This window comes from Aptenodytes patagonicus, chromosome Z (assembly GCF_965638725.1).
Source record: "Aptenodytes patagonicus chromosome Z, bAptPat1.pri.cur, whole genome shotgun sequence".
NCBI lineage: Eukaryota > Metazoa > Chordata > Aves > Sphenisciformes > Spheniscidae > Aptenodytes > Aptenodytes patagonicus.
In genome coordinates, this window is record NC_134982.1 from 11,399,164 (window position 1) to 11,424,826 (window position 25,663).

The 25,663-nt window shown below is 55.2% G+C and overlaps 1 protein-coding gene across 2 annotated transcripts in view; it reads left to right on the forward strand.

Annotated features, from left to right (window-relative positions):
* The window catches only part of CNTFR (ciliary neurotrophic factor receptor), a 212,414-nt gene that overhangs the window by 165,987 nt on the left and 20,764 nt on the right, over window positions 1-25,663 (forward strand). For both annotated transcript variants that reach the window (XM_076361926.1, XM_076361927.1), the window contains 2 exons: window positions 23,753-23,870; window positions 24,697-24,863. In XM_076361926.1, coding sequence (XP_076218041.1) covers window positions 23,753-23,870; window positions 24,697-24,863 — 285 coding nt within the window. The remainder of the gene's footprint in view (window positions 1-23,752; window positions 23,871-24,696; window positions 24,864-25,663) is intronic.

Consider the following 25,663-nt stretch of genomic DNA (forward strand, 5'->3'; position numbering starts at 1 on the left):
AGGCGCTTTGATTGCTGACATCTGTAGACAATCAGATAAGAATTAGAGTTATTCCTCTCGGCATAAATGGTATTTCTAATCTCATAATCCCTTAATATTGTTCTTACCAGGATGTGGCCGCTGCTAATCCCTGAGAGTTTGTTCTTGGGCAAATTTCAGGATAGCTGGGGAGGTCCGGGAGGAGGGGTTGGCCACCTTCCCTCCCCTCGACCCCAGAATCCTTCCTGGGTACGAAGCAGGCGCAGAAGAGCTGGTCAGGCAACAGCCCCTCTTGCCAACCAGAGGATGCTCATGCTGAGATGGAGGTGTTTGCAGAGCCCTTTCACCACTGCTGCAAAAAGCCCCCGCGGGTCTCCCTGTCTGCATCCCTGCCCCACGTTTGTCTCTTGGCTGAGCAGCTCTGTGGCACTGGCGGCAGGCTCCAGCCTGGTTTTGCCACTTGGCTGCTTTCCGAAAGCAGAGGCTGATCCCTGAGGAACATCCTGGAGCCTCTATTTGCGTGCTGGAGAGGTGCAGCGAGGGCAGCATCCTGCTGCTGTGGGGCTGCAAAGGCCAAGGTCCCCAGGCAGCTGAGGGTGGAAGGTGCTTTGTAAGGACCCTGGGCTGCATTTGGCCTTAATTTTGCATCCTCCTCAGGCTAGAGTGGGGAGAACCACTTGGGTTGCTCCTTCCCCCTGTCTTGATGTTGGTGCACAGGATACAGATGTGCTTCTCTCCAGCAACCTAACATGGCCTTCCCTCCTGGCCACCTTGCCAGCACAGTCAAGGTGGGAAGGGGGCTGGAAACCTCCAACTACCCAGAACAGGCAGGTATTGCCATTTCTCTTGTCCCTGCTGCATCTTTCCTTCCCCAGCTTGCCCCAGCTGTGCTGCGCCGGCTCCACCGGCTGATACCAAACCACAACAGGGGCTTGCACACAAGCTGCCAGTGGGAGCTGGGATGAAATCCAGCCTGGGCAGTATCAGGCTCCTCTGCTGCCTGCAAGCCATGTGCAGCTGCCGTGGTGCAGGGATGGAAAGCTTGCCCAAGATCCTGTCCCATCCCAATGTGCAGGGGCCGCGTTAGCAGCTGCTTGAGGGAGCAGCTTGCAATGCAGAGGGTAACACAGGGGCTGGGTATGCCCATCTCTGCAGATACGGCTCTGTGCCTTTCCTGTCTTCTGGGTTTCTTCTCTTTTACAGCAGCTGTTGCTTCTCCTTCCGCCTCAAGTTTTTCCCCCTTCTTATTCCTCAGACAGGTTGGACAGGCAGCACAACTGCTTCAACCGCGTCCTGGGCATCTTCTTTATCTTAGCAAGGTGAAGTTGTCTGAGATAGCTTGGTAGCAATAAATACTCAACAAGTCTGCTTCTGTCTGTGAGGTTTAGAGATTCCCACTCTGGTACAACATGCCCACGGCATGGGCATGCAGCAGGGCAGAGCGTGTAGGAGGAGGCTGCTTCTCCGGGCAAGGGTGCCCATCACCGTCCCCTCCATGCTACTCACCAGCATCCTACCTGCCGGGGTACCAGCATCCCTCCCCTCTGCCATGCTGAAACCTGTCCATCATTGCCTTGCAGCCCCGAGTGATTTGTTACTATAGCTACATTTTTCCATGCAGGGAGAGCTCAGATCTCTGCTGGGCTGAGGTCTCCCTCTCATTTCTGAATGGCTGGAAGGAAAGGAGGGGGCTTAGCTTCAAGGCCAGGCATTGCAGACCGTGCTGCGGGGATGCCGTGGTGGTAGGACTCGGGACACAGCAGTGCAATCGTGCAACTTGTCCAGGAGTCTCTTAATAGCTTGCAAATTCTGCAAAATCCCTGGGAAGAGAGGTGTGGATGGTGTTGGCTTGTAATGAGCCAGCATCACACCACAGTGCATTTCTCTCCTGCTCTCTGAAGGCTGGCAATTGGAGAAAGAGCTGGCGGGTACTCATTGCACTGGGAGATGCTAGTTTTTGGGGAGGGATTCCTGAGGGTTTTGCCCAGAAAAGGGGAATGAATGTGTTTTGCTGTTCACTGGCAACTTCGGAAAAATGCCCTGGAATTCAGAGCCAGCTGAAAACTTTTGGTGAATCAGGAAGTTAGAGAATTAAGCGGTTGGGTTCAAGATTTTGCTCATTTTATTTTTGTTTGATGAGGTTTTAATGAAATTGGAGGGAGCTCCAAAAGGGAAAGTGCTGGAAACTCAACCTTTCATTTAAAATCACTAGAAGCAAAAAGACTAGAAGCAGAACTAGAGAAATGATCATGCCCCTGTACTCGGCACTGGTGAGGCCGCACCTCGAATACTGTGTTCAGTTTTGGGCCCCTCACTACAAGAAGGACGTTGAGGTGCTGGAGTGTGTCCAGAGAAGGGCAACGAGGCTGGTGAGGGGTCTGGAGAACAAGTCTTCTGAGGAGCGGCTGAGGGAACTGGGGTTGTTTAGCCTGGAGAAAAGGAGGCTGAGGGGAGACCTCATCGCTCTCTACAACTCCCTGAAAGGAGGTTGTAGCGAGGTGGGTGTCGGTCTCTTCTCCCAAGGAACAAGCGATAGGACGAGAGGAAATGGCCTCAAGTTGCACCAGGGGAGGTTTAGATTGGACGTGAGGAAAAATTTCTTTACTGAAAGAGAGGTTAAACATTGGAAGAGGCTTCCCTGGCTGGAAGTGGTTGAGTCCCCATCCCTGGAGGTATTTAAAAGACGTGTAGATGTGGCGCTTAGGGACATGGTTTAATGGGCATGGTGGTGTTGGGTCAACGGTTGGACTCTATGATCTTAGAGGTCTTTTCCAACCTTAGTGATTCTATGATTCTATGACTGCTGTTGTTGTCGTGTTTCCATTGGAAGTGAGCAAGCTGCAAAGCAGCCACAAATGTGCAAAAGCCTTAGACATGGCCAGATCCCTGGTGTTCACCGGGACGAGGTGTGGGGAGGACAGTTTGCTCCGGCCCCATTTGGGTGGCCCCTTGGCTACAAAGAGGCGCTGCCTGCAGGTATGCCTGCACGGGCTGGGGAGGGGATGGGTCCATGACTGTGTGTGGGTGAGCAAACACCCCCCTGGGCATCCTGGGGCTGGCATGGGTGCAGAGCTGCCAGGGCAGAGCAAGGGCTTACCAAGCCCTGAGGCACAAGGGGTGGGAGGGAGATGGGTAAATGTGTCCCGTGGCACTGGGACCATGTGCCTCTGCCCCTTCCCATGCTAGGACTGTGCTCTCCCCCCCTCCCTGGGATCTCCCTCCGTGCAGAACCACCACCCGTCTGCACAGAATTTGGCCTTGCCCTGTGCCCAATCCTGGGCAGAGAGCCCCTGAGGGCAGGTAGACATCCCAACCTGGCCTGGGGGAAAGCCTCAGCCCAAAGCTGTGCCAGCATACTGAAAGATGCCGTAGGGCATTGCGTCTGCAGTGGGAGGGCAGCGACTGCATCCCCTGGACTCTGATGACCTCCAGAAGTGGATTGCGCCTGTGTTATCTCCATCCCTGCGGACAGCCCAATCCCTGTCTCTCAAAGCTTGTTCAAACCAGCCCTTTTTCTCCTCGAGGCTGGGATAACATCTCCGCACACAGCCAAAGGCCCTCCTGGCTCCACGGTTATCACCCAGAGCCTCACCAGGAAAAGCAGGTAATTAAATTCAGGCCCTCGCTTTTCCCCCAGCAAGCAGATGCAGCAAGAAGGCAGTCCTGCAGAGACTTTATTCAGGGCAGGGGGCAGAAATTTCGGTCTTGATCTTCCCCATAGCAGCTGCCGGTATATGGCCGCTGAGCCGGGGACCCACTCCCCCCCATCCAGCCATGCCTCGCTGGCTTATCATTTCCAATCCTATCAGAAACAAAACTGCTGCTGCTTAATGCTTCATTACAGGCTGTTATGTGTCTCCTGCACTGCCCAAGAGAGCAGCAAGGAGGGCTCTGACTCTATTTAATAACTGTTTCATGGTTCCTAATTGACAGATAAAAACGCTACTAACTCAGTTTCATCGAACATAATCCATGGGCAGGAGTGGCAGTGCCCTTCTGGAGCCCGGGCAGCAGCACGAGTTTTGATCCATTATTTTGACATGGGAAATGTGTAACGCGCCGATCTGCCATCATGATGGCGGGTTTACGCCTCACTTTTTCCTCTGTTGGTTTTGGCTTTTACAACCTTGGGGGAAGCTGTTGGGGAGGGATTTGGGGAAGGGTAGCCAGGGCAGACAGAAGTGAGATGGTGGCTGGTGCTTCATTTTGGGGGGCCGTTCCCACAAGGGTCTGCGGCACCCCCAACACGGTGCTTCACAGCAAGGGTTGGTTTTGCAGCATGTCCCCGTGGGGCTCCGTCTCTGGTCGCCTTGGGGCCATGCCTCACACTGGCAGGTCCCCAACCCCAGGACTGTCACCCTGTGGCTGTCAGGCTGAACCATGCTTGTACCTGGGGAAGATCCACCAAGCCTTTTAGCTCCAATAGGAAAGCACCTGTACTTGCTCAGATGAAACAGGAAAGGATTTATTCTTGTAAATTCAGAGATGTCGGGAAACCAGGGTGTTTCTTCGTGCATTGCATGGTTAGCAGGATCTCATCAGTGCCTGGGGGTTTCCTCTGCCCCTTTTTGCTGGTGCAGGTGACCAAGTGGCCTAGACTTCTTCCATGCTCTGTGTTGAGAAACACCAGCCAGACAAACCCCTGCTCTCCCCAGGGATGCACATACAATCACATGGCCAAAAATGCAGGGCCAGGATGTGCAATGAGGAGTGTTGCAGAGGCGGGATTCAAAAGCCACGCGCTGGACCTGAAACCTGCTATTCGACCTGAACACTTGGGGGTTTACTTTATCGGTTCCCACCTGGGGCCGGCACTTGAAAAAAGTCTTTGGAAATTAGATTTTTCAGGGCCTTCTCCTCCCATCACAGTGGCTGGAAACTTAAATACCAGCTGGGAGTCTCACAGGTATTGGTGACCACCAGAGGGGTTGAATTGCACGCAGGGTTGAAACAGAGTCCTGGCATGGGCAGAGGTGGAGTTGTAAAGGAGAAGAAGTGTCAAGACCCCACAGCTCTGTGCAGGGCAAAGCAAATCTGACCATGGCTGAAGGCATCCTGGGAGGATGAGAGGTTATTAGTAGCGAGCGCTTCAGGGATAACACGGAAGATATTGATTTAAATAAAAATCACCATAATGGCAGCTCTAACAGGACCCTATGGGTCACTTGGAGGATAATCAGAGGCAGCAAAGCTCCAGTGCTGGCACACTTGGAGCATTTCCTAGCTGCAGATATCATGCTGGAGAGAGCCAGGACTGCTGCCCGTGCTCCTGAACGGGCAGGGACAGGGATAAGGGTGCAGGGGCTGCACCAGGGTGTGCGGCACGCACCGGGATGCCTAAAGAGCATCACTGCAGCAAGGTTAGAGGCTCGGTCCGCCGTGACCCTCAAGGGCAAGACGGACCGTTTGCAGCACTGCGGGAGCCACAGTGGCCGGGAGATGGCTATCTGTGATCTCAGCCAGTCACGGGGCCGCAATGGAGGTCAGATTCCCATGGTGTGAGTCAGCTGCATTCCTCCCCAGGGTCAGCGAACTGTGATGGGCTTCGGTGGCCTCGGCTGTCTCCGGCCTCGACGCTTGCCGTGATTAACTGCGCTGAGGATGCTCGGTTTGGGTGGACAAAGCAAAGGCTAAGGAGCTCTAGCCGGCTGGGGGCAGCTTCAGCTAGTCATCCATGGGAGAGGAGAAGAGTGATCTCTTGGCCATCCTTCATACCAAGAGTGCTTTTATCAATGGGGTGTGAAGGGGTGATAAAATGCTGGCAGCTATCTCTATAGACAGCTAATCCATCGCTATAGATTTGTTGTTAGGGAATCCGGCAGACCTGTACAGTTCCTTGTAGCCGGCTGTAACTCTCATGCTGTGTACAGCCACCTGCAACACCAACTGCTCTCATCGTGATACAGAGCCGTGTCATGCCATGCCATCGGAAAATGGAGACATGACGCAAGATAATAGCCAAGCCGTTGAGGCAAAATGAGTCTCAGCACGTAACAGAAGGGTTTCTCCAGTCCGGGAATTTTTCTGCTTGAAGTTTTTCATTTGTGCTTTTCTCTAAATGAGTGTTTCCTCCCAATCATTGTGGTTCCATGGGCATCAGGCATTTTGCAGAGGAAACCTCCCATGCCCTTCAGCTTTCCCATCAAATACGATGGGCAGACCATCTGCAGGACCTGCAGCACAGACAGCATGGGACATACCAAGGTGGCTTCACATTACCAGACCTCTGTCACTGAGTCCCTTCCTGCTCAAGGGAATTAAAACCACCTGGAGCATCTCTCTCATCAAGGACACGGCTTCCCTGGGGCCAGCCAGCAGCCTGGTACTTGTGTCATATGCAAGGCTCAACCCAGCGCATTCATGCATTGCAGTGGGTGAATGGAGATAGAGATTCAGCCCGGATCCTGCCCACTGGGTTCTCTCAGGAGTATTACAGACCCGATCAGCATCAGTTGCTCCCTGAGGACCAGAGGAGGTGGGCAAACCCACCTGCTTGATATAGCTGCAAATTTCACCACTGCAGGGAGTGGGCAGACACCAAGAGCTGTGGCTGGAGCTCCCCGGCACTTTGTGTGGGGTTTCTGCACTGTGGTACCTCAATCGCAGCTTGTACTCGGGTTCTGCACAGTCATTCGGGTTTAACGTCCCCGTAAATTATGCGCATGGGTTTTTTTCCAAATCAGCATGACCTGCTTGCAGGCATGGAGCTCCCGGTGCAGTGCTGCCAGTGCTTCGCAGCCCTCCAGCAGCACCCCACTGCTCTACACCCCCCTCAAGGTGCTCATTTCAACATGGAAAACCCCAAACGGGGCAAAACTAACAGAGATGCTGCCCAAGCAGCCAAAATCCAACTATCTGGGGCTGCACAAGCCCTGCAGTCAGTGAGTCCCAGCCGGCAGTACCATGAGCCTGGGGTCAGGCAGCATCTGCAGCAGGGATAAGGGTATTTCCAACTCTCTTAGAGACCGGTTTGTAATGCTGGGATACTCTCCAGCCAAGCCACTTGTGTTCTGATTTCCACTAACCCACCTCATTTCCTTGTTTGTTTTAATCTCCCAGCAAAAATGAAACCATTGGCTGCTTTGACCAGCTCCTTGCCTGGAATTAAATGACTAACTTCTTCTAACCACTGGTCGTCTTGGGCTGGCTTGTCCCAGAGAGAGGGTAACAGAAAGTAAAATTGCAACCAAGGAGCTGTGGCCAAACAAGCAGCCTTGTCCCCGAGCACTGCGAGGTGACTGACCCCAATGTCCTCATGCCACAGGCAGAGGCAGGTGTGTGCATCCCCTGCAGCATCCCTGTGACATGGGATGCAAGGGAGATGTGGGGAACCGCTGCCACCACCTGCCCTGCTGCTTGGCCCCTGCCAGGGCACTGCCCTGAATAAATCCCTCTTTGAAGGGCAGCAGAGCTGCCAGGAAAGCATTCAGCCCGGATTTAAAGACTTCCAGTGGCAGGGAATCCACCGGAGCCTTTGGTGAGCTCTTCCAGGGTTTGATTACCCATGTGTCAAAAACGTTCACCATTTTTTCTTGGTTGAATCTGCGCAGCTTTGGCTTCATCCACTTGGGTTCATGCTGGCAGATGGAGGGTCAGGACAGTGGGGTTGAGCACACCGTCCACACCACCGAGCCACAGCCAGCCTGGCTTTGCACATCGTGCCCACCCTGGGCGACAAAGGCGTTTGATGGGCATTGTGTTTGCAAAGTTAAGGGGCTTTCTAGCTACAAGTGCATTGGCTACCCTCCCTGTACAGCCATGAAAACACTGCAGACAGTCGTGTACCCCATGTAGAGGAAAGACTCGATTTGCCTTTCCCAGGTGCCTGTCTGTCCCCGTCAAGCACAGCAAGAGCGGAGACAGACTGCTTGGCTCAGCAGCTCCCTTCCAGGTGGTTAAAGACAGATAAAGGCAACCCTGAGAACATCGGCCCAGCCCTTTGGAGAGGTGAATCCTTCCAGCTCTCCATGGCCTTCCTGCAAAGCCTCTCTCCCTGGGCTTGGCCCCCATCGGGCTGTCCTCTGATCTCCCTGGCGTCCCTCCCAACTCAGGGCTTGGGGAGGACAGGATCTGGCCCGCATGCCTCCATCACTGGGGAAAGGCACCGCGGAGGGGATCACTGGGTTGAACAAGCACAAGCTTGTGGCTATTTGAGCAGAAACAGGTTCTGGGCCAAAGTTGTCAGTGCAGGGGCATTTTGTTAAAGCCACGTGGGGAAAGGGCTCTGCAGCCACAGGCAGCTGCAGGCAGGTCTCGGTGATTGCCCAGGCACGACCCCCATGGGAACACCATTAACATCCCTCCTGTATAACACTGTTGGCACTAACACCTCTGAATTACGAGCAGTGCAGGGTCTCCAAGAGCCTCATTATTCCAATAGCCGCCCAACAGCCACTGTAGCACTGGGCACAGCCTTGCCCCCGTGCATCAGTGCACAAGAGCTGAGCCTATGACTCGAGTTTTCTAAATCCTGCCCTGTTTCATGCCTTGAGAGACATCTCGCATCTTGAGAGGCTTTTGGCTGTGCTGGGTCCAGCATCCCCATCTTGGGTGTAAACCCCCAGCTCAAGCAGAGCCTTCCTCCCGTCTCCAGCTCTTTGGGATTTCAGGTGGCTTTCCTTACTGAGATCTATTGGTAGAATTACTTTTAATAGCATGTACGTGACGTGGAGTGGGATAGACCACTGTGGCTCTGGCTGGCACGTTATAAATCTCAGTGAAAAAAAAATGCAAAGGGCCAGGAGGGTGGGGGGTGAAAAAAAGCAGAAGGAAGAGACCATTTTCCCAGAGCCCAAAGCAGGCAGGGGTGGGGAGTGGGAAAGGCAGGGTCGTACAGCTCGCTGGGGCAGAGTGTGCAGTTGTTTATACTGGAAATGAGTTTCTGTTTATTGCAAGCTATGGTGGGGAGACCACAAAGTGAATGTAAAACAAAATGGGAAGAGTGTGGGGAAAGTCATGGGAGGGGGAGCGGGTGCCTTTGACAAACTCCAGAAGTCACGTCTAGTAATAAATCAAACCGGGATCCGTCCCGGGATACAGGACCCAGAACATCTGCTTGGGCTGCGGGGAAGCCGGGTGCGCGAGGAGGGCTCTCCCAGCCCTGCTTGGGGCCGGAGGGGGGGACAGGGGCTTGGGCAGCTCAGCCACCCATGGGTGCTGAGCCCAGCGATGCTCACATGCAGGCAGAGGTGGACTGAGCACCTGGGTTCACCAGCATGCATGGGGAGATGTGCGCAGGGCCGAGGGATTTAGCAGGCATCCTCAGTCGACCTCTCCATCCTCAGTGGCCGTCCCTTGGCAGCTCTGTACCTCCATTTCCTTGGCTGTAAGGTGGCACAGGGTGCTTTTCTCCCATTTGTCACTTCTCCCAAGCCTTGCAATACCACAAGCAAATACCCAAGCAAATACCACATGGGAAGGCAATTCCTGCAACATCTCAGAGCTGGGGCATGGCATAGGTGCCACCAGGCAGGGAGTTCTCCTGCCCTCTCCTGGGGCAGCAGGAATTAGTGTGTTATTGGGGCTGCTAGCGAAATTGGAGACAAATCTCGCGATAACCCCACTGGGGCCAGCATTGCATCCATTCTTTGTACAGGCTTTGAAGGTATTAAGTGCTAAGGATTTTGGTTTGACATCTGAATCCAGCTGCATTGTTGTGAGAATCCCTTGCAGATTATTGCTCTAGACCAACCTTTCATATATAATCTATTGCCATGGGTTTAGTGCTTCAGAAAGGGTGATGGACGTTTGTTTTGCAGATTTAAGCATTCCCCTCCTCTTCTTCCTTTTCTTTTCCCCTTCCTTGGAAAATGGATCCTATTAACGACTGCAGATGACACAACGCATGCCAATACATTTGCAACCCGTTGGCTCACAGCGAGGGCTGCGTTCAAGCTAAAAACTTCCCCAAGGATCCAAGTAAAGCATCAGGATGGGGAGGAGGAACAAAGACCGTGCGTCTGCCCTCCGGGTCCTTGCCCAGTTCTTGCCTTTGCAGCCCATATTACTGCAGAAAGCAGGAGAGACAGCCACCGAGATGCACGTGTGAGCTATGACCTCAAAAGTCATTTGCATTTCATTATGCCGGGCTGTGGCTGAGCTGCTCTGCCATAATGCCGTGGGTGCTGCTACGGGAACTGCTCTCCAAAAATGCCCGTGAACAACTTTCTGGGCACGGGTCAGGTACCAAGCTGTGCCTCCAGCATCTCCCTGTTGCAGACAAAACCCAAATCCTCCTGTACTGGATCCTGGGCAGGTTCAACCCCATGTCACTGTGGGAAAGGTCAGAAACTTTGGCAGCATCACAGCACTTCTCCACTTACTCCAGGCATGCTGCCTTCCTTCCTGTGCTGCTTGTGGCACATATGCCACAACCTAGCTGCACTGGCATTAACCCAGCCAGACCTGCTTTCTCTGCTCCAGGAGAGGATAGCAACGTGCTCAGGCAAAACCAGACTGGCCAGCCCTGTCTGTTTTTCCCCAGCACATCCTTGCAGCTCTCATCTGCAGCTAAGCCCCTGCTCTCAGACCTGTCCCCACTGCTCACCTCATCTCAGAAGGATGCTGAGCCGTCTGCGTGCGTCAAGGGGAAAGCTGTCCCTGTTGCAGGAGGCATTTGCAGTGCACGCAGCAGCAGTGTGCTCCCGGTCCATGACAGGGCAGTGGGGCTCATGTGAGCCAGGACACTGCTGCATCCTTCTGCTGCTGGCAAGGTCCAGACCATGGGGCTTGTTCTTCTGCAATTTTCTGTGCAACGCTTCAGAGAGCGCAGCAAAATCCTTCAGTGACTCTAATAACGTTTCCCTCCAAAGCTCTAGGGTATTTCCCCCCCCCGGTCCCTGTGAAGTCATGCTTCAGGTCTGCTGAAATCCTATCAAATACCTCCTGAAATCCCCTGGAGCCCCTGTGACAGTTTATTGAGAGTCCAGGACTGTTTGACCTTGGAGGGGGGAAGAAAGGCAGGGGAAGAAAGAACAGCAATGGGCTTCCCTGCCAAACTCCTTGATCCTATGCTGAGCCTCTTGCAGAGACTACAACCCAGCCAGGAATCAGTCCCAGCCCATCGGTGGGGTATCTGGGCACTGTGCCCTCCTCTCCCTTCTGCCCCAGGTCTCTTGAGGGTCTCCTGCTGCACTGGGTAGTGCCACTGTGTGCACAGTGCAGTGCCTCCCCAAAAAAAGCAGCAGTGCCCCAATCACCTGCGCCCGGTGCCCATCCTGGCATCCTGCCCACCTCGTCCTGCCCAGAAGAGATTTGGGGACCTCCAGATGACGGCTCAGTCCCCAGCTCTGGTGCTTGGCATTTGCAGGAGGATTGCCCACCCCAGGGGAGCTCTGTGCTGGGGGTTCCCCCCAGCCCTCGGGAAAAAATTAAAATATTTACACACATATATATATATGTATAATATATACAATATTTTTGTAACAATAACTGCTTGTTACTTGTTCTTTGTTGAAAGCAAATCAGAGGATGCATGAGAAGCTGCTGTCCTCCATGAGGAAGGACGGGCTGTGCTGAGCATCCAGGTTATCACTGCCAGGGCAGGGCTGGCAACACCACCACTCTCGCCACTGATCTGGTGCCGCTGCACTCAGGAAAAGTGTGTTCGCTTCTGGGGGTTTTGTTATTAAAAGGCCATCGATAAATTACAGGGAGTCCAGAGGAAAATTGATTAAAGGATTAGATGATAGCATATGACCTGAAGGGGAGATTAAGGGAATTTAGTGAGGTGCTCGCTGCAGAGTGGAGCTGGGGGAAGTGGGGAGGGAAGAAAATGAAAACAACCTTGCAAAGATTTTACAGGTGATGATTAGAGTGGGTGAAAACAGTCACTGTGAGTAATCGAGTCGGTTTGTGCTTCACGCTTCATTTTGCAAATGAAGTTTTTGCAAAGTGGGCTGTCATGCGGGTGAGAAGGGGCTCCCCGAGCCCCTCGAGCTGTTCGAGCTGCCCTGGCCATGCATGCCAGGAGTATCCTGCAGGGTTTGCTCACTGCCACTTGCGGAGATTTAAGCATCAAGCCGGGATTTGAGGAAGATGAGCGTCATTTTCGTAAAGCAAAGAGCCTTTTTTTAGCTCCATTTCTTTACAGATGGGCTGAATAATGGGACCTCCCTTGAAGCCAGCTGAGTTAAGGATGCAGCTATTACTTCCAAATGCAGTGAAGTCTGGGGTTGTGTGACTTACATCATCCCAAGGATCTCATTGCCGTAAGATAAGAAGGAGGCCAGGGCCTGATTCAGGCCTGAGGATAAAAAAAAAGACATTCGTAAAAAGAGCAGTGGTGTCGAGCAGTGGTGTTAGCTGAGCTGGTATCTCAGACCACCTCTTCCAGAAATGCCACACTCCTCTGGGTTTCATCCCCTTGAAGGACGCACTTTGGGTGAGCTGCAGAGACTGATGCTCTGAAGCTGGGCTTTCTCCTCCTTCCTGCCTCCACCCCATGGTACCAGCAGCACAGGGGAGGATTTAAGCTTGAGCTAGGGCCCCTCCTGCTGTTAGTGACATGCCTGACTGGTGTTTTCTCAAAGACACAGAGTGGGCAGCTAAGGACTGGTGTGGAGACCTAATTTCCTGGGACAAATTAAGCATCTTCCCTGATGCGTGTCATTAATGGGCTAGCAGCATCCCTGAGCAGCCTGAAGACCACCACCAACCAGACACCCCCTGGGGTGTCCGTCTTGGCCCTATCCCCACCAGAGTCCAGTGCTGTGATTTTCCAGGGTATATTATGCAGAAGGACATGTGGGATGGGCCAGGTGGCTTCACTAGCCATGCCGAGGAGGCTGGCTGCTGCTGCGGGGACTCGCATGGATGCGGGGTGGGAATAGCATGGAAAGAAGCCATATGAGGCTCCTTCTGGTCCTGTGTCAGCTCTCTGCAGCTAACTCTGGCATCTCTCAGGGGACCTCTGACTCCAGCCCAGCTGTTTTCACAAGGTTTCCCAGCCGGACTGCGCCAATGACACAAAGCTGGGCAAAGCCACCAGCATTGCGGGGGCCGGGGCTCTTGCCCACGAAAGGCTGCATGGTCCCTGGGGCTGAGGGACAGGCATGGGCTGCGGATCAGCTCCACGGAGCGGTGTAGCATCTCACCAGGAGAGCAGTATTGTGGGGCAGAAGGGCAGTCCTGAAGACGTGAGTCAGTGGCCAGGGGATGCTGAGTCTGCGTGAGCAAACCTGGATGCAATCTGGATGGCCAAACGAGTCGGCTTGAGGATGAGCAAATGGCTCTGCTGCCTGTGCAGACACCCAGTGCGCAGGGGGGTACCTGCACAGAGATGACCACTTTCAGGTCCCCTGTCCCAACTGAATCCAAGGTGGAGCAGCTGGTGTAGGCTGGAGGGCGCCGTGGGGTCTGCCTTGTAAGGGGATGGGAGCACAGCCTGCAGCATTTCCTCTAGCAAAACGTGTGGGAGAAAAGAAGAGAGGTTTTCCGTAAGTGCTGAAGGAAAGGAGCTTTTCCTGCAAAAGCCAGTTGCCAGTGCAAGAAGAAAGTGGATGGGGGGTATGCCTGGTTACTAACCGCTCCTATCAGCTCCTTCTCCTGCCCCAAAATATCCCTTTCTCTCTTCCAGAGAGTCAGAAATCTCTTACTTCTTCTTCTCCATTCCCCATGGGGTGAGAGGCCCCTCTGCCAGCAGGTACCCCCATCACCGGGGTAGTGCAGAGAACAGCCTGGGGAAGAGCAGAGCAGAGAAGGGTACGTATCCAGGCTGCATCTCGAGAGGGATGAAGAGAGAAGAGGCATTTTTGGAGAGCCGCTGGCTGTGAGAGGCAGCCCACACTCCCCCGCTGGGAGTGATAGCTGGTGATATTTGTGGCTAGCTTGTTGCTCAGTACATGACAAAGTGCTTGTAGCTTCCCTCCAGAGGCTCCTCCTGGATAAATATACAATTTCCAGGAGTTCTGGTGGGACAGCTTTGCCGAGGATACACGGCTGCTGATGGTCCCAGTTGTGTCTGACTGCACCTGGTATTTTCCCTGTCTTCTCCATCTGGAGAGGCCAGGAGAATGCATTGCTTTCTTGCAGCCTTTAAAAAAGGTGATGGAGGGGGCAGGGGCATTGCACGGGTTAGACTGTGCAGAGGGTTTGTGCGTGGAGCTGGGAAAAGAGGGAGAAGGGGATGCTGAGTCCCCTTCTGCAAGCTCCGCAGGCATGGAGGCAGGGGGCTGCCACGGCACAGACCCTTGGGCTCCCCAGTACCTGCCGGGGAGCCCTGGCAGGCCCCCTGCATGCCCACTGCACAGCTGAGCTGGGGAAGGCACTGCCCTCCCGCACAGCAAACAGGGATGTTCCCTTTCTCTGGCTGGCAGCTTTTCCAGCTGAGCTCCTGGAGGGGATTTCCAGGACTCTGCACAGATTCGGGCTCCAGGGCTGTGTGTTGCTCACAGCTGGTGTGGGCTGAGACCAGGCACGGCAGAAAACAACACTTCAGAGCAGTTTTGGGCTGCTCTGATCAAGCCTTTTATTGAGGGGTACCAAGGGAGGCAGCTACTCCTCTCTGGGGATCGGGGCTGTGATGTGCTCCCACATGCACTGACGACAAGCTCCTTGGGGTGAGGAGGAACTGCTGGGGGACCTGTGTGCGTGCTAGGAAGCATTTTCCCCCTGCATTGCCTTGGCACGGTGCATCCAGCCCCATGTCGAGGAGGAGGGTCTCCTGGAAGCAGAAACTATTTTGGCAGAGACTGGAAAACCTCATGCAATTCATGCCCTGCATCCTTCTCGGCCATTTTAGAGGGGTTAGGGTCAGCATTTGGGTGGGAGCTGCAGGGGCGTCAAGCTCTCCTCCCCGGACCCAGCAGCGGAAAGCCCCGTGGCTGTGCTGAGAAAGCAAAGAGCACATCAGCCCCCTGCTCTCCACGCAGGGGCTGCAGCCTCTTCCCCGCCGGCTGGGCATGGCAGCCTGGTGCCCCAGGATGCTCCAGCCCTGAGCCACGGGCAGGGACACACCTTCCATCCCCAGAGCCTCCTTTGGCTCCGTTTGTCGGCACCTTCCCCTGGGAGCTGCACAGTCCCTCACCCCGCGCCGCTCTTCAGGTCTCCAGGAGCTGGACGGAGGCCCAGCACGCTCAATCCCAGAGCAGCCGGTAACGAGGTTTGGTCATTACTGCCCGGGGCTATGTGCGAACCAGTGACCTGGCTCTGAAATGGTTTATGTTACATGCAAATCCCCTCGCAGAGGTGTTGGGGGAGGAAAGCCGGCCTCGCGGTGAACTCCCTGGGCTGGAGAGCAAACCCCAGCGCTGCAAAGGGCTTCCCATGCCCGGCGCGCTCGCCGTGCTGTCGTGTCCTGCCTTGCTGGTCTACCCCTCCCGGGTGTGCCGCACCGAGCACTGTGGGCCCCGGCCTCGCTCGAGGCCTGGCGGTGCTACCGTTATACACAAAACAATAATCAGCTGCCGTAACGAGGATGCAGAGTAGCTGAGCTGGCTTCCCTGCTGTTGTGCCGGCTCCAAGTAGAAACAGCTGCATTTAGTTTGGTTAAATGTTTTATTTACTCCCAATTATCCCAGATAACAGATTTGCTTTCTTTTGTTCAATATTTAATACTGTTTTGGAGCAAAGCTGCTCTTTGGTTTCCGATGGAGGACAGGAGGGTTAGGAAGGACTTTCTGCTGTGGTGCGGTCCCAAGCGAAGGCTGGAGGCGCCCAGCATCCCTGCTGCGCATCGGTCCCTAAGGCACCCGGCCCAGCATCCCGGCCGGGATCATCCCGGGACAAGGTCACCTGCAGGAGCACAGTTGGGTTTGGGATGCCAGTGTGCCAGGCAGGAGCTCCAAGGACCTGCGTGGGCATTGCCCTGGGACAGCAATGCTGCCCAGCACTGGCTCTGCTGGAGGGAGTCAGCTCTGCAGCTGGGAGCAAGGGGGTCTGTCACGGGTGCGGGCTGCCTGATGGCTTCACGTGCCTAAATCACCTTCCTGCAGCATCCCGCACCTTGGGGAGCATCTCCGGAGAGGGCTGCCTTGACAGCCAGCCACCCCACACCATGCCACGATTGCCAGAGCCCCTCTCCTCTTGCGCTTTCCTCTTGCTGTTTAACCAGGCTTGTTTGCTAATTTTTTGAAGGCTTGAGAGCTGTCAGGTTTGAGGAGCACCTTTGCTGTGCCACGAATAGCATGGCCTCGTGCGGTGCAGGATGAAGCAAACTCCAGTGAGCCTGTTATCACACTGTCCTGCTGTGAGGCAGCTTTTAGGGCTAGGAGCTTGCACTGCGATTTGGGCTTAAAGTGGGGCTCTGAGCTCTCTCTTCTCTACGAGTAATGCCTCGCCCAAAAATTTACAGCGCTGCCTCTTGACGTGCGCGCTGAATTTTCTGCAAGGGAAATGAGAAAATCCATAGCTTGGTTTACGAGCCCCAATCAGTGTAAAACAAGGCCTTTTAGAAATTTATCCTTTGCTGAGTCCACCTTTTTCTCCGGCACCTTCTGGGGAATAAATTCTTGCTCTTTGAGGCTGGGGAACTGGCTCCTAGACGGCAGCAGGGCCAGGGGACTTTGGTTACAGCCGCAGGTGTCCCTGGCCCGTTTCGGGAGCTCCCGGGGAGATGCTGCAGCGTGAGGGTGTCGGGGCTGGGCTAGGTGCTGGCTGAATGTGGGCAACTCTGGTGTTCAGCTGGGATGGCTCACACTCCAGAGGGATACATCTTCAGTGTCTAATTCCATGGGGAGGAATGTCCCCCTGAAAATGTCCCTCACTAAGGTTGGAGGTGGCTTAGACTGACTGGCAGACGTAAACCCTGTCTCCATCACTTGCCCAGGTCACCCAGGAGGTCAGTGAGGGACAAGCCCATCTCACCCTGTGCCCCTGCACCCCTGGGCTCTCTAATTCTTTCTCACACGAATTTTGCTGCATTAATTTTTTAAAAAACTTGCTTAATCCTTCTTGAAGAAGCAATGGTTATGAACATGATGTTCCCAGAGCACAGAAGCACAATGCCGGGGAGCATCACCTGCCTCCATACCACCCCACCACTGTCCTCTGCACCCCTCCTCATCCTCACTCTTATCCAAGAACAGCCTGGACAAGGTGTAACAGAGCAAAATCGGAGCTTCACCTCCCCGCCTTTCTCCAGCAACAAAACACAGCCACATCCCAACGTTTGGGGCGGTGGAAGGGACCGTCCCCAGCCACAGCCATGCTGCACTCCAGCACAGGTGGTGCACGGCAGACAGATGCTCCCCTGATCCACTGGGCAGTAGAAATACAATTTATTCATTGTTGTTTTCTTTGTTGTTTCCTACCAGCCTGCTGTATACAGACAATTTTAGAAAAGTGCTGTTAGATAAATAATACATCGTGCTTACAGCCAGCGTGTGCATAACAAAAGCATCTGCGTAGGTGCGTGCACAGATGTGTGGGGTGTACTGCTCTCGTGCCTGTGTGCCTGTGTGCTCGGGGCTGGCATCTCACGCCCAGGTGGGTCCCCGTTGTGCCCTCCAGCCTCTGCAGCTTTGCTTTCGGTCACTTGGGTGCCTTTTTACTTATCGGCACATACCCACCGCCTGCAAGGTCATTGCTGTGGTGCGAAAAAAATCAGAGGGTGAGGATGTGGAGGGCGTCTTAGGCACAGGCAAGAGATGGGGCAGCGATTCTGCCGTGAGCACTGGGGAGAGGCAGGGATGCTAACAGCAGGAGTCTGGCAGCAGAACAGCATCGGCGCTGGGGTTGTCCCCCAGCATGGGGCAGCACAGGGGTCCTGCCCACGTGCAGGCAGGCTGTGTCACAGCTGTAGCTCTAGCACAAGCACACGCTGCTGTCATGGACCCTGGAGGCTTCGCTGGCCCGAGGCCGGGATGATGAGTTATGCAGGTGACCCCACAAGCACGCTGTAGGATCAGTATCCCCCAGCAGTCCGGCGCCTGAATGTGCCCCGAGTGCACAAGAAGAAATACCTCCTACAGAATTGTTTGAGAGGCCTCTTAAAACTTTTATTGGTACTATTTTTTGTATCCCTCCACCTGTGGAGCAAGGCATCTTTAGTACGTTCAGCCCTCAGCAGGAGAGGAAAATTATAACTGATCCATTTCAGAAACCTCTAAAAATGACCTAGAATAACTTTTCTATATATAAAAATGCCACAATTTTAATGCCCATTATCTCATGACCTAGCAGGGCTAGGAAAAGCTATTGTAGATCATTTTTAGTGGTTTCTAAAATGGATTGGTCACACTTTTCCCCTGCACAGTGGGACTCAGGGTACAAGGACACTTGGGCTTTAGAGATGGGAAGGGAGACAAAAGTCTGTGTCTGTGCTGATGCATCCAGAGCTGTTTCATCCTTGAGGACCACTTGTTGTGCTTTCCCCAGCTGAGCAGAGATGCTGGAGCTGGTCAAGCGACCACTATTTCCAACAAGCCAGAGAGACAGCGGTCAAATGGATGCAAAGCCTAGGGTACCATGTGGTGGGAAAGCCAACCCCGTCCTTGCCACAGATCTTCTGTGGGGTCTGCAGAGATGATGACCCTGGCACCAGCTTTCGCTGCTTGTCGCAGCTCCAAATTTTGCTGGAGCATCGCATGGCTTGCGAGCGGCATGCCCAGGTGGGATGCACCCGGCTCTGGCGCAGCCTTTCATCCCCTTGCCCCGAGCTTTTGCAGCAAGGCAAAAGCCTTGCCCAAGCCACTGGGAAGCCGCCACGGACAGGCATTAAACACGATGGGTTTGCAGAGGGGACGTCAGCAGAGCGCATGGGAGAAGTGGCTTCCTGCCATGCGAGAGGTTAATAGACAGATTAGAGAGGGCAGGCACTGTTTGCAGTGAAAGGAAAGGAGCTCTGCCTTTACAGAGTTCAGCAGCTCCATGAGACGATGGGGAAGTAAATATTTGCCAGGATTAGGGAGGCTGCGTGCAGGAGCCCAGGGAGAAGTGCCCATGCAGGGGCAATGTGTTGCTCGGGCTGTTTTTGGCGTCGGGCAGGGGTTGAGAGCTGGACATCAGCCAGGGGAGGATGGAGGAGGTTGGAGTGGGACACCCCACACCCAGAGGCACTGCCCAAAGCCTCAGGGCAGAAAAAGCCTTTAATGCTCCCGTGATGGCTTTGTTTTCCTCCGCTGCCTTTCTTGCTCTCTGGATCGGCCCGACGGGCTGGCCCACCTCCAAAGACAGCATTATGGAGCACCGGATCGATTGGAGCCTGCAATTTTATTTGCTCTCTTTAAGAGCCTTTGATGGGCAGAATGAGCTGTGCCGGCGAGTGCCTTTCCTGGGAGAGGAGGGGAGAGGAACGGGGTTGCAAGCCACCATCTCTCATAGGGAGATGGGGACGCTGCCACCAGCTTGGAGAAGACACCATGGCAGGGTGGGCAGAGACAGCCCTCCCGATGCACCATGGCAGCTGAGAAGGGGCTTGCAGCCCTCTCCTTTGTGGTACCTGGCGGTCACGGTCACAGTCACCCACATGGTGTCATGGTCACAGCCCCGAGTGGCACATAGCACTGGCCCTGCGCTCTCCTGCGGGATGGACTTTCTGCCCGTCGAGGTGGAAGGTGGGGCAGTTGCGTGGCATCCCCCTCCCAAAATGCCTGTGGCTCTGGGACTGATGGCTCTTTGGAGAGATGGAGGTGGCAGGAATGTCTCCCTGAGACAGCTTGTCCCTGCCCAGAAAGAGAGGGCGATGGCTGGGGCGAGACAGGCTTCATAACAGCAGCATCCCTTCAGCTGCAGCAGGCTGAGGATGCTGCATGGGCACCAGGGTGGCAGAGTTATAAGGGTCATTTTGTCCCCCTTCCCCAGGCTCTCCTTCCACCTCTGGGTTTCTAAAAGGCACCAGGGGATGAAAGGTGGAGGAAGATGTGGGCACAGAGGCTAGGGGCTGCATTTAGGGCCCCAATCTTGGAGCAGAGGACAGGATCTTCAAGGCATTCAAGGTTGTGAAAATGGGGGCATCTTCAAAGGCTGCTGCAGAGTGGGGATGGAAGCGGGAGGCAGTTTGGGCAGCTCCCCTTCTCCCAGCAAAGCAAACCTGGAGGCATGAGCCTGCCCCAGCTTTCTCAGTGGAGGAATTAGCACAGATCACCAAGAGCCAGATCCGGTGTAATACTGGAGACAACGGAGATAAATTATCCTCAGATGGACTAACTGCAGCTCAGTAGCAGTGCAGCATCTAGGGCCATGTGGGTAGGGCAGAGCCTCCTCATTGGGCAGGGACCGCGCAGGACTTCAGGGATGCTCGCAGAAGCCTTGGCTGCCTCTGCCCGGCTTCCCAGCTGGCTCCTGGTGTCATGTGGGACAGCTGAGCACAAGCAGCAAGTGGGTGAGAGGCCCACGGTAGCATCCCCAGCATCCTCCCCCCCAGGCAATATTTCCAGCCCCCAGCCCGGTTTGCCGGGTGCCAGGCGGGTGCTGTTAGCCCACACTGCCACCACGTGGTCGCTCGGACCCCAAAGCCTGTCCCTAAATCCCCTGCACCCCTTCAACCGCTCCGAAACACCTCCCAGGAGCCCCCAACCCCCACCATTGCCCCCTGCAAAGGGCGACGCTGCCCTGCTTTTTGTCCCGCCTCACCCCGGGGGCAGCTGTGGGGCAGGGAAGGGGTTAAGGAGCTGGCAAGGAGGAGGAGGATGGAGCTGTAGCAGGGATCAGGCCCTTGTCTCTGGCCTTGCGATTAGCCACTCTGTTTTGCTGCAGAGGGTCTGCTTGAATAATTTAGCAGGGAGGCTCATTAACCAGGCTCTGGCCTTCGTCTGCCGGCTGAAGGCTGAAATAGCCATTAGGAGGAACACGCGTCACGGAGTGGCACAGCCTCCCCTCCCTGCTGGCCCCCTACTCTCCCTCTCCCTCTCCCTCTCCCTCCCCCTCTCCTTGCTCCCTGCTCCCTGACTCTGCTGCCCTTGGCTCTCTTGTCATCTGCTTGCTCCTTCTCCAGCCCTGCCCCAGGGGTGCCGGCGGGCGTGCAAGCCCTGTGCCTCCATTTCCCCTCTGTAGACTGCAGTAGGGTGCTGCAGCTGGAACTTGTGACATCCCCCCAGAAAGCTTTATTAGCAAAACCCATCCTTATTTTCTGACGATGGGCTCTGCTGTGCAATGCCGAGCCAGAATCCCGACGGCCCGCCCTGGTGGTCTGTGCTCACGGCAAACCGGCTGGGTTGGCCTTCTCCAGAGGGCACGGTCGGGCTGCTGTTTCCCATCAGGGTTCTGCTCTGGTCCTAGATGCATCCCCAAGCATGTTACACCAGTGAGGCCTGGGCTGTGCCTAAGCGGGGCCAGGGAGACCTCCAGGAGACCAGCAGCTCTGCAGGGCTGTGCGCCACGTGGGGGATTTGCACAGACATGGCTGCAGAGATGTCCCATTTTGCGTTGATGTCTTGAGGCTTTGGCATCCTCCTGGTGCTGCCAGCTCACCGGTGCAACAAGGGCACCCTTAGCCGACTCACAGCATCCTTTGCTTCTCTGGCACGGCATGCAGAGGGGTGTTAGGTTGGTGCACGGCTTCCCTGCACCAACATCAGTATGGGTTGCTCCATAGCAAGACACGGTGCATGCATGGTGCTGTGGGACTTGCGGTTTGCCCTTGCAGTCCTCGGGGGAAGGAGTTTCCCAGCCTAGGGGTGCTCCCTGAACTCTTGCATCACTGCATCCCAGTTTGCATCTCATTTTCAGTAACGGCAGTGGGTAAGGCATCTGCCTCAGTGGCAGGGAGGAGAGCGGTTAGCCGTGTGGTGGGGAGCGCTGCTGGGACTGCGGTGGGGTGGTGAGCAGCAATGTTTGTGCTGAGGCTGACAGGTCTGCTAGGTTTGTTTCAAAACCTCTGCTTAGAGAGAATAGCGTGTCCTGGGACATCCCGGGTGGATGCATGGGGACGAGGGCTAACAAAAGAAGGGAAAGAGGGACCGCCACAGGTTCAGACAGCCTTTCTGAGGGAACCCTGGTGCATATCCAGCCCAGGGAGTGTATTTTACGACAAGGTACTGTGCCAAGGTGCTGCAGTTAGAGGCAAACTCTGCTCTTAGCCATGCAAGTGTCCAGGTACCAAGAGGAGTTGACTTCAGTGTCAGTTCAGATAAGGTTTTTACCAATGTACAAGGGCAAAATTTATCAGCTGAAAGGCATCACATCTCATCCTCCCACACGCACCGGCCCTCGGCATTTCGCAGTCTTCCTGCAGCTCTGGCTGTGCTCCTGCAAAGAGCACAGAGTGCACATATGTCCAGGAAAGCCGAGTGCAGTGTGAACACTTGGTTGGGCTTAAAATCCTCTTCTGCCTCTAACCTCTAGGACCGGCTGATGAGGCCAGAGGAAGGCTGCTCCCCCCTGCATGCTCTCGTCCTGTCTCCAGTTGCCTCCGAGTCTCTTGGGAGGCAGGGCTCTGGGATGGGATGCTCTGCCCCGCTGCTGAAAGCGTTAACACTGCCAGTTGTCCTGCAGAGCTGAATTTTCTCTGCTGGTTTCAGGTTGTTCCCCCTCATCTTGCCATAAGCGGTCCTTCTTCCTCCCTTTGAGGATCTCTGGTCTTCTGGAGGATCATCCTTCAACCAGTTTATCACTCCCCAGGGATGTGGCAGAGAAAGCCATGAGCGCTGTAGCTTAATGGGGTCAAGAGAGCAGCACCTCCTCCCCATCAGCGATGTCTCTGTCGCAGCCTTGAAGACAATTTCCCCCGGTACCTGCCAACCTCCTCTGCTACTCCGTCTCTCATTAGAGCCAGTGAGCTGCCAGGGGAGAAGGTGAGCTGATGTGCACAGCCCAGTCCAAAGCAAGGTCTCATTGGGGATCTCAGGGACAGACATGGGACAAAGGCCCCCAGATGCTTCAAGCAGCTGATAAACGTAGACCATATACGTTTATGGTGGAGGGTAGGAAGGCTCTGCAGAGGGACCTGGACAGGCTGGATCGATGGGCCCAGGCCAACTGTATGAGATTCAACAAGGCCAAGTGCCAGGTCCTGCACTTGGGTCACAACAACCCCATGCAGCGCTACAGGCTTGGGGAAGAGTGGCTGGAAAGCTGCCCGGCAGAGAAGGACCTGGGGGTGCTGGTCGACAGCCGGCTGAACATGAGCCGGCAGTGTGCCCAGGCGGCCAAGAAGGCCAATGGCATCCTGGCCTGTATCAGAACTAGTGTGGCCAGCAGGAGCAGGGAAGTGATGGTGCCCCTGTACTCGGCCCTGGTGAGGCCGCACCTCGAATACTGTGTTCAGTTTTGGGCCCCTCACTACAAGAAGGACGTTGAGGTGCTGGAGCGTGTCCAGAGAAGGGCAACGAGGCTGGTGAGGGGTCTGGAGAACAAGTCTTCTGAGGAGCGGCTGAGGGAACTGGGGTTGTTTAGCCTGGAGAAAAGGAGGCTGAGGGGAGACCTCATCGCTCTCTACAACTCCCTGAAAGGAGGTTGTAGCGAGGTGGGTGTCGGTCTCTTCTCCCAAGTAACAAGCGACAGGACGAGAGGAAATGGCCTCAAGTTGCGCCAGGGGAGGTTTAGATTGGACGTGAGGAAAAATTTCTTTACTGAAAGAGAGGTTAAACATTGGAAGAGGCTTCCCTGGCTGGAAGTGGTTGAGTCCCCATCCCTGGAAGTGTTTAAAAGACGTGTAGATGAGGCGCTTAGGGACATGGTTTAGTGGGCATGGTGGTGTTGGGTTGACGGTTGGACTCGATGATCTTAGAGGTCTTTTCCAACCTTAATGATTCTATGATTCTGTGACCAGGCTCCCCTGGCAAACCGTGTCCCCTCCTGAGCTGGCAGCAGTTGAGAGTGGAGGGACATCCCCTTGTTCAGGACCTGGTGATAACCCCACCTCAAAGGGTAATTGCTCTTTCTCTTTCCCTGGCAGCCCCCCCGAAGGAGCCACTGCTGATGTGCCGGTCCAACAACTACCCGAAGGGTTTCTACTGCAGCTGGCATCTGCCCACTCCCACCTACATCCCCAACTCCTTCAACATCTCCGTCATGTAAGTGCCTGGGAAGGAAGGGTGCAGTGGGGCGAGTTTTTGTCCATGCAGCCTGGAGCAGGTCCCAAGTAGTGCCGTGAAGTCTTGGGGCAGTGGGTCTGACCCATGCTGAGCATATGGGATTGGTGTCCCAAAAATGGGCCTGGGGAAGGATGCTTCAGGGACATCCAGACTGGATGCTTGGCACTGGGGCTTTGTCCCAAGAAAGTTCCAATTTCCCCAGAGGGGACCAGGAAAGTCCCCAGCCTCCAGGTCCCCTTTCCATGCCCCCCAAGTCCATCCTCTCTGCACCACTTGTCCACAGTGGAGGCTGTGCCTGCTGTTTTTCGGCACACTTGGCGCAGCCACTCTCCCTTCTGCCATACGCTGGCTGCAGCCAGGCAGCAGCAGTGTCCCTCGCCTAGAACTGGCCATGGCATGGCATTGTCCCCCACCCTGTGCCAGGGTCCTGGCACAGCCCTTATACAGGCTGGTGCTGCGCATTATCTTCTGGGGCTTGTGTCACTAGCAGAAAGGAGACCCCGTTCCCCTCACAGAGCCAACCCCAAACCCAGCAGGGTCTCATCCTTTCCTTGGGGCCAGCATGAGGACACTCACCACAGTCTCTGTGCCCGCTTAGGATAAAACATCACACGTATGGGCCTGCAAAATTCCCCAGCAGGAGGAAAGCAGCCCTTTGGCTGTGGCAGGGGCTGGTGCATCGGGGCCGCGGGCAGAGCAGGGACACAGTGCTGCTCCTTCTGCCTCCTGCCTCCAGCAGCATGGATGCATCCCCACCCCGAGCACTGTTCCATAGGTAACAGCTCTTCTGGGCTCTGCTTTCCAGACACGGCACGAAAGAGATGGTCTGCGAGAAGGATGTCTTTCCCAAAAACAGGTGTCACATCAGATACCTCCAGCTCTTCTCGACGGTGAAGTACAAGGTGACTCTGACAGTCACGAATGCTCTGGGCAAAAACTCCACCACTCTCACCTTTGACGAGTTCGCCATAGGTAACTTCCGCGGCAGCAACTGGCCTCTCCGAGACGGTGTTGGGGTTGGCTTGCTCTGCACGCAGCGTCGCCTGCCGGAGCAACAGGCCGGGGAAGGGGCAGGCTCTCCAAGTGGAACCTCTGCCTATCCATGCATGAGATGGAGCTGGGGTCTGAGCCATGCTGGCATCCTCCCTGTGCCCCCTGATTCTCATGGCCCTGCTGTAACTGATGCTGGCCCCTGAGCATCGTGGGGGAGCCAGGCAGGATGCCAACAGGCAGCCCCCATGCTGGTCGCATCGGTGGCCTGGTGCCCTGCCTGGTCCCATCCCCGGTGGTCCAGGTCTCCCACGGTTGCTGAGCTCTTCCCTGCTTGAGGGCTGGGGAAGCAGCTGCCATGTACTGGGGAAGAGGTCTGTGAAAGTGGTGTGGTCCAAATGGCATTGCCCTTCTTGCCCCTGTGAGTGTTCCTAAAAGAGAGGTTTGGTGTTTGTGCTGGAAGCAGAGTAATGGGAATTAGGATTGGGACAGAAATTAAAATGTCCCATCCTCTTTCCCCCACCCCTGGTCAGGATAAAGCCTTCCCAAAGTCATCCTCCACCAGCCCCTACCTAACATGCTCCTAAAAACCTATTCCCCGCTTTGCCCCACCCGGGCAGTGGATGCTGCGCAATGTGGGACAGGGAGCAGCGGGCCCTGGGGGCTGGGGTGCCTGTGCCACCGGCTGTACCACAGGGATGCTGCCCAACCACGTCCAGACCCGCGGTGCGGATTCTCCTCTGAGTGTGAAGGACTGGCGTGGACCGAGCAATTCAGCGCCA